Source organism: Symphalangus syndactylus, chromosome 8 (assembly GCF_028878055.3).
Source record: "Symphalangus syndactylus isolate Jambi chromosome 8, NHGRI_mSymSyn1-v2.1_pri, whole genome shotgun sequence".
In the NCBI taxonomy this organism is placed as follows: Eukaryota; Metazoa; Chordata; class Mammalia; order Primates; family Hylobatidae; genus Symphalangus; species Symphalangus syndactylus.
The window spans coordinates 120,777,928-120,792,657 of NC_072430.2; the positions used below are offsets into that span (position 1 = coordinate 120,777,928).

General features: G+C 39.5%; 1 protein-coding gene across 1 annotated transcript in view; it reads left to right on the top strand.

Moving 5' to 3' along the window:
* Positions 1-14,730, top strand: part of XRCC5 (X-ray repair cross complementing 5) — a 97,336-nt gene that overhangs the window by 46,769 nt on the left and 35,837 nt on the right. Inside the window, exons 15-16 of the mRNA XM_055290554.2 lie at positions 5,075-5,168; positions 6,989-7,058. Coding sequence (XP_055146529.2) covers positions 5,075-5,168; positions 6,989-7,058 — 164 coding nt within the window. The remainder of the gene's footprint in view (positions 1-5,074; positions 5,169-6,988; positions 7,059-14,730) is intronic.

Here is a 14,730-nt window from a genome sequence, read left to right on the forward strand (position 1 = left end):
ATGAAATTATTAAAAAACCATTTATCATTTCACAACACATCAATAACCAAGTAGAAAATAAAAAAATATATAAAAGCCTGGGCAACATAGTGAGACCTCATCTCTACAAAAAATATAAAAATTAGCTAGGCATGATGGCACACACCTGTAGTCCCAGCTACTCTGGAGGCTGAGGCAGGAGGATCATTTGAGCCCAGAGTTCAAGGCAGCAGTGAGCCATTATTACACCTGTGAACAGCCACTGCACTCCAGCTTGGGCAACACAGTGAAACTCCCATCTCAAAAAAAAAAAAAAAGACAAGGAACTAATAATTAGGATATACAAGGACCTCTTGGCAAATCCAAAAATAATTTTTCAGTTTTTCCATGGAAAAATGGGCACAGATTATAAATAAGCAAATCACAGGAGCAGAAACTCAGCTGGCTTACAAGTGTATGAAGAGATCTTCAATCTCAATTAGTAATCAGAGAAATGTAAATCAAAGCAAAACAAAAAAACATATTGGCAAATATTTTTAAACATTAGATGATACCAGTTGGTGAGAATATGGGAGAAACAGGAACTTCTGTGTACTGCTAAGGGGGAATGTAAACTGTTACAGTAGGACATTAGAAGCAACCAGTGAACTCGTCACTAGGGGAAAATGGTCTGTAAACATGGTAGATCCATATCATGGATTATGCTGCAAGTAACAGCCACATGGACAGATGTCTAAGGTCACCATTGAAGGAAAATTAAAGAAAAGAATGAGATCTATAATAGCCTATATCATCTTGTACTTAAAAAGCACATACACAAAGCAGTACTGTATAACTTAATAAAAATATATACACATCTAAGATGTATCTGACATATTGGTGGGTACAAGAGGGTAAGTGGGGTGTAGAGGGAGTGGGAAAATAACTATGAAGGGGAAAGGTACTAAAATACAATGAGAAGGGCCTTGCACAGCCCATATTTGATAATGTGCTAAGAAGTCATTAGAAATTTTGAATGACTGAATTCCCTATATCTGAGGTCCCCCTTTAAAAAGCTTACCCTTCTTGTAGATGAAGAAGCCAAGACACTAAGTTACAATGATATAAATTAAGCTACCAATGACAAAGTGCTCAGTCAACCTTCTGCCTTGTGTTGATAACACTAACCTGCCCTAGTTATATCTAAAGAAAAATATACTTTCATACAGATTTCACAGCTTCTCAACATCCATATACCTGGAAAGATAAGAACATTTGTATATCCTTCCATTGAGTCCTTGTGATTCATTGAGGCCATAGATTAAGTTTCCTTTCAGTTATTCCAAGGAGAATCAGCATGACCATGCAAAGCAGGTTCTAAAGGCAGGAAGCAGAAGCAATATGCTGCGGAGGTACCTTTCTGAAACAGTCTCTTATGCTGTTGTGGGGTCTTCGGGCAACCCTTCAATTTAAGTGCTTGGCAACAAGTCTGCTGAGATAGGCTGACCTTGTAGCTTTTGCAGTCTCTCTCGTACAGCACTGGTCAGATCTACATAAGCCTCATCGATGCTGACGCATTCAATCACAGCAAAACAAGACTTCCTCCATCACTTCAACACTGGCTTCCCGGTACTTGGTGAGGTTAGCTTTCCCATGGTACTCACAAACTTGTGCCAGTGGAAGACCTGGACTTAACTTCTTTGCATCATCTGCCTACATATAGTGACCCCAAATGCACGAGCTTCATAACTCACTGCAATTATTCTACCACCCTTCCATGATTTGTACTGTACAGCTGCACAAGATTTATTCCTCAGATGAGGATTTTGCTGCTGCTCCATTTGAACAAAAAACCAGCCTATGTCCATGAGAGTAACCACACAATCCTGTCCAGTAGCCATTTTTCAAGGTAACAGACACCTGGCCAGACTGCCAGCAGTGGGTGCCGCAAATGCTGGGCTTGGTGCCCACTGGAAGGAAAATGGAAGAAGGGCTTTTGAATATCTTTTCGCCTTTCTGGGGAGAGTTTTGAGAGATTTTTTCCCCGTGATGACAGAGGAACAGAGAAGGGGTCGTAAAGGATCCTGCCCAGGTGACCGTCCCCACAGTTCGGCAGGGATCAGCCGAGAGCAGTGTGCCCAGCAACAAAGCCACAAGACAGGACAGACAGCACGCGCGCTGCCTAGAGAAAACCATTTTCTTTCCTCACGTTTTTTAATACTCCTAATTAATGTATTTTCTAGCTCCATCTCACTACTTCTCAGCTTGCACCTTATGCTTTAGCCCAATACAACTATTTCCTTTTTTTTTTTTTTTTTTTTTTGAGACGCAGTGTCTCTCTGTCACCCAGGCTGGAGTGCAATGGCACGATCTTGACTCTGCAAGCTCTGCCTCCCAGGTTCACGCCATTCTCCTGCCTCAGCCTCCCGAGTAGCTGGGACTACAGGCGCCCGCCACCATGCCCGGCAAATTTTTTGTACTTTTAGTAGAGATGGGGTTTCACCGTATTAGCCAGGATGATCTCGATCTCCTGACCTCATGATCTGCCTGCCTCAGCCTCCCAAAGTGCTGGGATTACAGGCATGAGCCACCGCGCCTGGCCAGTGCAACTATTTTCTATCCTCTGAAAGAGATAGGCTGCCTATCACAGTATTTTGTTAATTGTCTATATGTATACTTAAATTTTTATTTGGCTGAAGGTGTTGATGGTATATTAATTTTTGTATATTGAGAGTTTAGAGTCTAGCTTAGTGACTGCTATATAATACATATTCAGTAAATAGTAGGCTAAATAAGTGAATTGCAAAATTCATACATGTTTGTGAAAGAAAATAAGAAAGGAGAAAGAACAAATTACCCATGGTCTCATCATCCAAATGGACCAACTGCTGACATTTATATGTCTACTGTGATCTTGTGTGTATAAATTTCTACTTTCTAGAGCTTATAGCCTTCATAGATAATTTAGGGAAGAGAGTCATTACTCTTTCCCACTTCACATAGAGATTATGAATTTAGTATACAAAAAATTCCTAATAATGCTGTTAAATGATTTGGCCTGGAGAATATTAACCATACTAAATTTTACTATGTTCTACATATGACTGGGGCTACTTTTACTTGCCTGGTATGGGAAAATTGTGTATATGTCTGTTTACCCTTCTTTCCCTAGAACCTCATTTTGGAGGGTTGAAGAAATTCTTCATGTGATTCAACTTCATATTCCCCCATAACTTAGCTTTTTATGTGTAATCCTTCTTAATACTACTATATAAGTGAATCTGTATTTGTGGAAGAGAATAGTTGATATACTGATGGTAGTTTTCATCATAGTGCTTTCCTAAGGAGCAGACTGAAGCTCAGAGAGGCTTGTAGCTTACTAGACTCTAAACTCTAGATAGATAAAAATTAGTACACAGTGAACACCTTCAAGAAGGTTTAAGATTCCAGGGCTAGTCAGCGGCAAAATTGAGACTAGAATCCAGGTCTTTTGACCCCAACTCTTTAGTAGTTTAATGTTGTTGGCTTGTCTCTTGGGAAGAACTGGCAAAGGTTAATTGAAATGACTGGCCCTGACCTTTTTTTTAAAACAGACTCAACTTCTAATGGAATTTCATTCTACCTTGGATTTCAGCTTTTTTTCTTCCATTTTTCCACGAAGGCTTTGTGTTTATTTTTTATTCTATTTGCAAGAAAAGAGTTCTGGGTGACTTATCCCTTGTAATGTTTCCTGGTTCCCACCCTTCTGTCTTCTACTTCGCTCTTGTCTACTTCTCAAAGGGAAAACGTTTAGTTGTGAATGGGAAAGATGCAAGTTTTAATTCATGGATGTATGGCTGTGATGATTACTTTAGTTCTTTTACCTACCTCTAAGAGGAAATTCATTATTGAAATTGAGGAAGCCCATGTATGTTTTATTTTCTCTTTGCTTCACTTTATTTTTAAAATTTATTTTTGCTTCATTTTTAAAATAACTTCATTTTCAAGCCTCGTTGTCTGAAGGTTGAGGCTTTGAGCAAAAAAACAACACATTTAGAAATACTAGTCTTGAAAATTGCTGAGAAATTTTAACTGTTCTCATAATAAAATAAGTAAATGAAATAATGCATATGATAATTAGCTTAATTTAGCTATTTCACAATAAATGCATATTTTAAAACATTTTGTACATGATAATATATACAATTTTTATTTGTTAAAATAAATGAATTTTTAAAATTTCTAGATCTTGGTTACTAATTTCTCTTATCATTTAGCCATTTCTGATGGCTGCTTTTGCCCTAGATTGCATTTCTCTCTGGGAGAAAAAAATCTTCATTTCTTTATGTTCAGCAGCTTAAGGGAGATTACAGGCAGAGTCTTTGGATTTGATTTTCTTCTGTTTTGCAATTAACTTGACCTCCTCTTGACTTTAAGACAGGCTGTTAAAGCCAGCATGTTACTTGAGGCAAGATGTTTGATATACTTCTCCTTAGCACACAGATGCTACTGGACTGTTAGCATATTGCACAAAACAGAATTAGGTTTATAAAAGAACAAATTAAAAGTTTTTGGGGAAGTGTTTTTTTTATAGTTTACAACTTCTTTAAGAGGGAAAGCTCTTGCATAGTTAATTAAGGATTGTCTAGTAAGTTTTGACAGTTGTAAACAGAAGCTTATAAAAAAAGCTCTAACATACATGATGGAGAAAATGGGTTGTTAGACACAAAGGTCTTCCGTGTACATGGAAAGCTAATAGCTGTCAATTCTGAGACAGGAACTAGAAAATAGTATCTGAAGAGTAAATGGATTTCTTACTTAAATGTTAAATTTCCATTATCTGTGCTTGCAGTTTCATCTTTTCCAAGGACCTTATGATGTGATTGCTTAATTCTGATTCTCATACTGCTGTGAAACAAAGCCAGGGCTGCCTCAAGTTAGGCCCTTAGGAGCCCGGTGGCTGGGAAAGGGAGGCAGCTTGTTTGTAGAAGGACTACATGTAGCTATTGTATTTCTTTTCTTCTTCATTATTTTTCTTTTCTTTTTTTGGTGCTTGGAAAATAAGTTTCACAATAGCAATCTGGTTTTGTATTATTTGTTCTGTTTTAAGAGAAGTTTTTGTTTTTTTCTTTTCTAGCCATGAAGATGGACCTACCGCTAAAAAATTAAAGACTGAGCAAGGGGGAGCCCACTTCAGCGTCTCCAGTCTGGCTGAAGGCAGTGTCACTTCTGTAAGCTAAGCTTTTCAAGTGTGCTTTCCCCTTTGCAGGAAGTTTGGGGCTTGAGGGAGAGTGCATCAATTTTTGTTAGTCCGTTCTTATCACTTTCAAGTAAGATCACGATCACTTTCTCTGGTCCTTGCTCTGTAGAAGCCATAAAGACCCATTCCATACTTCTTTAAGTAATTATTATCATCAATTGCCTACAGAATTATCTATATGACATAAGGTATATAGAGCTCTTTATAGAATGTGGAACATCTCAGTGTTGAGATTTTGCTGTTGGCATTATTTTGCAGCTTTTCAGCTAGTCAAAATGATAGGATAAATGGGAGTTAGTGATAACGAACCTTAATCTTCAAGTACATACAATTTAAGTTAGTATAACTTTCCTATTTTCTAACATGCAACTTTAGAACAGGATTCACAAGTTTAGGATTTCCCCAAGTAAGTATCCTTTGATACATGAGATTTTTATTTAATGAGAAATTTTTTGGAACTTGAAAATACTACCTTATTTTATTTTATTTATTTATTTATTTATTTTTATATCTTGGTCAGCCAGGAGGAAGAATATTTTATTTAATTTTAGAGATAGGTTGTCACTGTCACCCAGGCTGGAGTACAGTAGTGTGATTTTAACTCACTGCAGCCTTGAAATCCTGGGCTCAAGTGGTCCTCCTGCCTCAGCCTCCTGTGTAGCTAGGACTAAGGGCACATGCCACCACACCCGGCTATTTTTCATAGAGGTGGGGTCTCAGTATGTTACTCCTGGGCTCAAGCAATCCGCCCGCTTCAGCCTCCCGAAGCACTGGGATTATAGTCATGAGTCACTGCACCCAGCCAAATAGTGCCTTCTTTTAAGCAGCATTAGTGTGAATCAACAGATCTTAAAAATTAGCTGATAACTTTTTAACAAAATATACTAGGAAGGATAGTCAGGGAATAAAGGGCATGCCTTTATTCTCACCTCGAACAGAAACTCAGAAAAACTGAATGTGTGAAAAATGATTTAGATTTCATTTAGATGTTTTATATATAATAGTAAAGGAAAAAGTCATGATCTTGTTCTGAGAGCTTTTCTGCTTCCTATATCCGAGCAAACTGGAAGCTTTAGTATATTTTGGAACCCCATTGTTTTCTTTCTTATGAGCTGAGTGGTTCTTAGGCCCTGTGAGGGTTGGGGCCAGCAGATTAAAAACATAGGTATAATCAGAAAGTTCCATATAATATGGCAGAGTTTCGTCTTTCAAACTTCCTCACCTAGCACTGCAGTACATCTTTGTCCATAATCTGCTTTTACTTTCTGAGGACGTGTTCAACCTGGGTATGCTTTGTATATTCTACCAAAACTTCAGTGCCAGAGGGTCAGCAGCAGTCCCACTAATGGGCACTTCGGTGAATCAGGCATTAAGCTCTATTTCTCATGTTATCTTAGTGGGGCAAGTATATTAGAAACCGACCCCACACTGCAGAATCCTCCGCTTTCTAATTGGTTGGGTGACAGGATATACAGGCAATCTGTGCTACACAAAGCCTTCCAGCTGGGCTGGCTGGTGGCTTGAGTTGTAATACTTTTCTGACCCCTCTGGAAAGAAATCAGCTTTCACAAAGCAAGGTGAGTGAAAGCACAGAGGGCAGCTCTTGGACCACTGAAATCTGCCGGCCTTTCACAGAGCCCTGGAAATGAAAATGAATAGAAAAGGCCTTCTCTTTGTGTTTGGTTTTATTTTATAAGAGCACACTTACTACATTAAGCCATCTTATATTGCCTGGGGTGCTGCTAAAAAGAGAAATAACCTGTAGGTTTATCATCTGTTGGTATATTCTAGGTTGGAAGTGTGAATCCTGCTGAAAACTTCCGTGTTCTAGTGAAACAGAAGAAGGCCAGCTTTGAGGAAGGTGAGTGGTTGACTTTGCATTTAAGAGAAGCTGTTTAGTTAAGCTAGCTGATTTAAAGTCTAGATTAGGAACTGTAGCCTTTTGTTGTAACACTTCAGCATTTTTCTTTACTGGCGGATCTTTGTGGTTGTCCCTTGTTAGGGAGCTCACTGAGGCAACATTATGAGCACATGAAAGTGAACTCAGCACAGATTTTCCCAAAAGGAACTAATTTGTAGGTCTCCCTACAGAAAAACTTTGGGCCAACACCTTGGCGCTTATAGCTCCACTTCATTGAAGTTTTTTAGGATTTTGTCATGAGCTATAAATAAAACACTTTTATGTCACATCTTCCTATTTTATTTTCTTCCTTTTTTTTCTTTTTTTTTTGAGATGGAGTTTCTCTCTTGTTGCCCAGGCTGGAGTGCAATGGTGTGATCTCGGCACACCGCAACCTCTGCCTCCCGAGTTCAAGCGATTCTCCTACCTCAGCCTCCCGAGTGTTTGGGATTACAGGCATGTGCCACTATGCCCGGCTAATTTTGTGTAGACGGGGTTTCTCCATGTTGGTCAGGCGGGTCTTGAACTCCTGACCTCAGGTGATCTGCCAGCCTCAGCCTCCCAAAGTGCTGGGATAACAGGTGTGAGCCACCGTGCCCGGCCACATCTTCCTATTTTTAGAGACACATAATTCTTGTTCCAGTCCTAAGAATTTGTGGCCCATTTAGAAGCAGAAAGACCTTGATGCTGCCTCTAAATTTAATCCTTCTCAAAATGGCTACATGTTCACTTTTCCTTATCAGATAGTACCTAGAATCTCATTTAGGCTGTGGCTAACATAAAAATAGCTTTCAGGGATGCACAGAGGGCCTGGGACTAACATTCATTCACTTGATTGCATTCAGGTTTCTGTTCGTTTACCCTTTAAAATGGTGGCAACTGGCAGTTGTTAATCCTGCAGGTTTATGTATAAACTATTATATTCATTATTGCTGGTCCAAGTCTGGCCTGTCTGCTGCGAGCTGACTTCTGCGTATATGAGTGTTTATGTTTGTTCATGTGTGTATAGAACTTTTTCTTCCAACATCCTGCCGGGGGCAAGGGAATGACTTTTTTTTTTTAGTGACAGGGTCTCGCTCTGTCGCCCAGGCTGGAGTGCAGTGGCATGATCATAGCTCACTGTAACGTTGGACCGCTGGTCTCAAGTGATCCTCCCACTTCGGCCTCCCAAAGCTCTGAGATTACATGTGTAAGTCACCATGCCTGGCCAAAAATTACTTTTTTTCTTTTTCTTTTTTTTGGGGGGACAGAGTCTTGCTCTGTTGCCCAGGCTGGAGTGCAGTGGTGAGATCTCGGCTTACTGCAGCCTTCACCCTGGGTTCAAGCAATTCTCATGCCTCAGCCTCCCGAGTAGCAGGAACTACACGTGCTTACCCCCACGCTCAGCTAATTTTTGTATTTTTAGCAGAGACGGGTTTCGTTATGTTGGCCAAGCTGGTCTCGAACTCGTGACCTCAAGTGATCCGCCCACCTTGGTCTCCCAAAGTGCTGGGATTACCATGAGCCACGGTGGCTCATGGCCCAAAAATGAGAGTTAAATGCCTAGAAGCACTACTGCCTGCAGTAGGTCTAATGCACCTTACTACTTAGAGTCTAGGAATCCTGGCAAGATCCCCAGATCTACTGTGCTGTTGTCCAGAGGCAAGCATGAGCAGCTGAGCCTCAGAGAGAGCTTACAGTCTACCAGGCTAAATCCTGTCAGCAGGAATGCCAAAGGCCAAACCCATGAGAATCTCCAGAGGAAGAACAGCTTTGTTTTCATAGTAATCTGCAGTCTCTTAAGTGGGGTGTATATGTTTTTGGTTTTGAGATGGAAGAAGAGCTTTTTGTCCTGCTAAAAGTTGCCATATAGGAGAAAAACTTTGCGTTTTAACACAAAACAAAACCTCATGTAAATAGAAGGAGATCTGAAGTTCTAAGTGACAGTGTTCTAGGATTGGTGAAAACAGTACTTCAGAATTTCTCTCTTTAATGTATTGGAGTGATCAAGACACTTTCACAGTATTATACCTGTTGTCTGTTCAGCTGTATATTGTTATAGGGTGTTTGGAAAGTGGCGGAGATGCTACTATGACAAGTCAATGAACTCTTGTCTATCAAGACTATTGTGTTTTTGAAGGAAAATTGAGACTTTCCTAGCTTTCAATTGTATGTCGTCAATTACCTCAGCCAGTCAAAGTCCAAGGTCCCCCATTTGGAAGTGATTGGACTCTGTGGTTGGTGTAGGCATGGTCTTTTCAGGGACTGAATCTAGCTGTCATCACCATTATATGGTAGCCACTAGCGGTTTCATATTTACTGTGTTCAAGGCATTGTGCTAGCACTTTTATGTTAATTTAATTACCTGCATTAGCAGTTCTGCAAAATCTTGTGAAGAAATGAAGAAAATGTTAGAGCTTTAACAGCTTTTGCCAGAATTTTTTGAGAGGATTGCTTTACTTGGGAAAATAACTTTGTTAAGTGCTTAGGGTAGAGAATGAGTCTCCATCCCCAGACTTGGTTGGCTAGTCCAGAGGCTTCAGAGGAAAGGAAGCTCCTCAGCTTCATAGAAGTAGAAAAACTGGAGCTAGTTTAGGAGAGGAGGGGCTTAGAAGAAGAGGGAAGAGGCAGGGAGACAAAGTGGGTGAATTTACGCACAGTCACGGCCTTCTACGATACATTTCAAACTCATGATCACAAATTACTCAGTGTCAGTAAAACTCTGGAAATGCCAGGTTTAAGTGCTGTATTTGGGGAAACTGGCAGTTTGGTGTCTGGCATCATTTCATGCAGAGTAGAGAAAGCACCTGAGCACACAGGAGGCCAGAGTCTGAAAAGACCAGGAGAGAGTCAGTTCCTGAGAATCTGCTCACATCTTAGGAAAATATGTCTTACCCCTGGCCATGGGATTGGGGATTCAGAGCAGTCTTGTGAAAATAGCAAGGGCAAGTGGACCCTAGATAGCATGTAAGTTACAATTAGTATTATTATCTCCATTTTACTGATGGATAAACTGTAAATTGGAGGAGATGCATTTTCCCAAAGATCACATAGGAATTCAAACACATGTTTCTTTCAAATACTGGGTTTTTTACTTAGCCATATTGTTTCTTTTGTTTTCTAATGCCTTCCTTTCCTACGCTTTTTAAAACAACATTTTAAGGTCATGTATCTGAAACCTTGTACCTACTGATAGGAATTTTGATGAATAGACTGTCCTTTTATATTGAATTTGACTTTGAGACCCAGCATGTTGCTAGCATTTCGACAAAAGATGTCCCTCTGACCTCCGTCTAAGACTTGGTAAATCAGAGCCCTCTAGTGATGTCACAAAATCAGACTCTCCACAGAGCTTTCAGAAAATGGATTGCTTATTAGCAACTAGTTCTCCTCGTGGTTTTAACTTGGCTTCCCTTTTGTCCCTTCTGCCGTTCTTGGTGCCAGCTCCAGAATTGATGTCCTGTTCTTTGTTTTGGGCATCTTGTTTGTTTTTCCACTAGGGCATCTTTTTACTAAGGCCCTTTATAAGCCAAGACTGACTTCTCCTGCAGGCCCAAAGAGTTCTCCCTCCCTAGTAGTGGTCTTCTTTTAGAGAAATTTCTGTCCGGAGTGGAGAGACAGGAATCCCTTCCCCTTTTCTCCAGTAAATTTATTTTTTAAAATTCAGTTGTCAGAAGGGCGATCAGCGATAGATAGTTGGTAAGATTGTTTGACGCTTAGGTAGAACTTGGCTGTTTTACCTATCATTATAAATTAAAATATGGGCGTAGTTACCTTTTGTCAGGCCTAATAGTAGCATAATCAAACTGAGAGTCTTGTGATTCTCTCCCCGACATCAGCAGTCTATATATAGTAGGCAGCTACACATTTTCTTAACTTCTGGTTTTCAGTGTGAGGGATGTATCTTGTTCTAAGCTTACTGGCAGAGAGGAGATAACCAATGCCCTGAACCCCAGGAAGCATGTTCTTTCTGGCTGCCCTTTTCCCAGTCCCTTTCCTCCATTCTCCCTACCCATCACCATTCTATCACCACAGAGTTAGAATAGAAAACAATTTTTTTTCTCTTTTCCTTTTTTGTGAAAGGGTCTCACTCTGTCGCCCAGACCGGAGAGCAGTAGCATGATCACAGTTCACCGCAGCTTCTACCTCCTGGGCTCAAGTGATTCTACCACCTCTGCCCCCCCCCAAGTACCTGGAGCTATAGGCGCACACTCCCACACCAGGCTAATTTTTGTAGTTTTTGTAGAGATGAGGTTTCGCCGTGTTACCCAGGCTGGTCCTGAACTCCTGAGCTCAAGCGATCTGCCTGCCTTGGCCTCCCAAAGTGCTGGGATTACAGGTGTGAGCCACCAAGCCCAGCTCAGAAAAAATTTTGACCACAGCTGTATATATAATAATCATGTATCAGTTGTGAAAGTAGGGTTGTTTCCCTACATACACTATTCATAAGCACATCATTGCCATCATCGGGGATTTGTTATCTGTCGTTATGGGGTTCAGAGAGTCTCCAGAGGCTCTTTACATTGAGTTTATCCACTTGTTTGGACATCTTCCGCCCAGCTCATCAACAGAGTTGCTAAGGAGGAATGCCATGATTTTCAGCTCCTTGCCCTTTCCCAACTTAAGAAGAATGCTAAAATAAAATAAAATAATAAAATGTCAAAAGATAGACAGCAGGTTCAAGAAGGAAAAGCCACATTACTTCTTTCCTCCGGACAATTCCTGTGCCATTATGTCTGAATTTATAAATTCCCACTGACTATGGGAGATAATGTAAAATAGCTTGAATCTTCTTGGTGTGTCAAAAACAGGTTTTGTGAGGACCTTAAGAGCCAGAAAGGATGGATATATGGGGACAGATAAAAGGATGGAATGTAACTTTAACTTTCTAATGAGATGATTCTCTCTTTCAGGGACCTTGTTTTTGCCACTGAGATTGTAGGTTCTGTATCAGGCTTGTGTGTAGTGACAGGGTGGCAGAGCTCCATGTTACCAAATTGAATTCACATGAGCCTGACTGGTTTAAAAAAAGTCTGTCAAGAGAAGACCTAAGTAGAAATAATACAGACCCCAAACAGCCTTAACATTTGACTCACGTACAAGAGAGCAGTAATATGTACTTGTCCATTTGATTAGAGGGTGATCACTTCATGTTTTTTTCCCTTTCACTTTGTTTGGATTACGTCTCATCCTAGAGTCTTTATGCCTTTGTTCTTCAACCTTCTTTAATCTCACTTACCAGAAACATCCTTTCATTTTTAAAAGATATTTCCTAAAATTCACTTTTCCAAGCAGTTTCAGCACTAGATAGAATATGGTACAATTAGTAATAATATGATATTCATCAAAGCCAAACAGTTTTCAGTGTTTTTGTATGGTATAGCACTATCCCATTTGCATAGCTGTTTACTTAGATGTGTTATGTGATTTTCTGCCAGGAGTCACGCCCTAAACAGTGAACCTTTGAGAATTGTGATCTAGCAGAAATCTTTCTCATGTGTGTGTGGGTTTGTGGGTGTGTGTGTATGTGTGATTTTTTTTAATTGATCGTGATTTATGTAATCTTGGGTATGGATTATATAATCAATTATACTCTGCCCAGATAAGCACATAAAAATGTGGCATTTTTCTACACAGCGCTGGTAAATTTAAGAAAAATAAGCTCTTTCAAATACCTTGAGCGTCTTAAAGGAAAGATACTAAATACAAACAGTCACTAAAATTTTAAACATCTTTAGCCCCATAAAAGTTTTTTTTTCTTAAAGAATTTGACATACTTTTTTAGTCCTTTCTCCAAATACCATTGATACATCTAATCATGAGAAAATTCATGATTAAGGATTCTAGAGGTTTAGTCTGTACTTTGTATTTTTATTAAATATCTCACTTGTTTTTCACTGGTTTTCTTTTTGACTCATTTTAAATTATTAAACTTCAGAACTGGATGATCCAGGCTTATTTTATGCCTCATTTATCAGGACAAGTGGTCTCATTGTAACACAAAAATCAGTCTGTTTGGAATTGTGGAGAATACTTGCTGAAAGGGTGTGTTATCTGACATGGTAATTATGCACCATTGGCCTTTAAGGTGTTGTTCATTTTTCATGTGGGCGGACTGAGGCCCAGAGTAGTTAGGATGACTTTTCACAGATAATTGCAAGTATGTGAAAGACTCTGGATCAAATTCCAGGGAGCCAATTCTTGGCCTCTGTGGCTTAAACCTTTTTACTGGTTGTGTATATTTCATTGGATGGCACAGCACCACCCTGAAGTTTACATCTTAATATAATGAAACTCAGCAGCCAAATAATTTAGATGAAATCATTGAAATAAAGATGAAAAGAAAAAATAAAAAACACATGACATAGAAACTAAAGACCATTATACACGCATAATCATTTTAAGTATTTTCATTTTTCAGCGACTCTTCCTAAAAGGCTTTTTCATCTATTCTTACCCAGCTTTTAAAATCCTTATAAGTTCCTGTCAGTCTGTATCAGAGTGTCCCTAATTACAGGATATAGCTCTTGTAAAATGTAGCCTGACTATCCATTAAGAAAGAGAAATGTCTGGTAGCATAAAAATGAAAGCATGTTTGCTGTAGTTACATTCTGTTAACTGAAAAAAATCACAGGATCTATAAATTTAGAAAAAGAGAGCTTTATTTCTTATAAAGGGTTACAGCTTGCAAGGTGGAAATAGCAAGGCCAAGTGGACCCTAGGCATATAAGTTATAGTAAGTATTATTATCCCCATTTTACTGATAGATAAACTAAAATTGGAGGAGACACATTTTCCCCAAAGATCACATAGGAATTCAAACACACGTCTCTTTCAAATACTGGATTTTTTACTTAGCCATACTGTTTCTTTTGATTCCTAATGCCTTCTTTTCCTACACTTTTTAAAACAACATTATAGGGTCATGTATCCGAAACCTTGTGCCTGTTGATAGGACTTTTGATGAAAGCCTGGGAAAGGCTATTCCTAGTCTATTCAAAGGCTGGGAAACATGGCCTCCAGCCAAAGCCCAGAGACAGGCACTATGAAGGAGGGTTTGGGGTAAGAGCATTGTTGCTGACCTGATTGACTAAACATACATATTCAACAGGTTACAGGAGGAGCTATGAATATTCATGAAGATGGTCCTGATGCATGAGTATTAAACATGCATGTTATGTAATACCCATGTTCACCTTGCAGGGAAGACTTGACATTTAAATATTACAGTTAGAACCTGTACATCAAAGATCTTTTCAGGACACAGCACGCAAATCTGCCATCTTTGTAAAACCCACTAGAACCAGTCCGTGGTTGGTGGTCTTATTAGGAGAAAGTTACCAAAATCACTCTCTTGTCCAATCAAAGCTGTAGTTATGGCTGGTGGAACCAGAGTTCAGTAAGTCAGCATCTGGTAGAACTGCAAATTGTTTTAAAAACAATACTGCGTATCCCAAGGCCAGTGCTTTTTTAGCTGCTAAAGAAAAAGAAAAACCTTTTGGCAGTTAGAACATAGTTTATCCTTTAAGTTTAGGGGGTATGACTTAACCCTTGCCTGAGGTCCTGTTTACTACAGTTTGTTCTCTCAGTCTTACAATACCTATTTTAACATTAATGCTGGAAGGTTGTGTCTAAACTGCAAAAAGGACGGGTA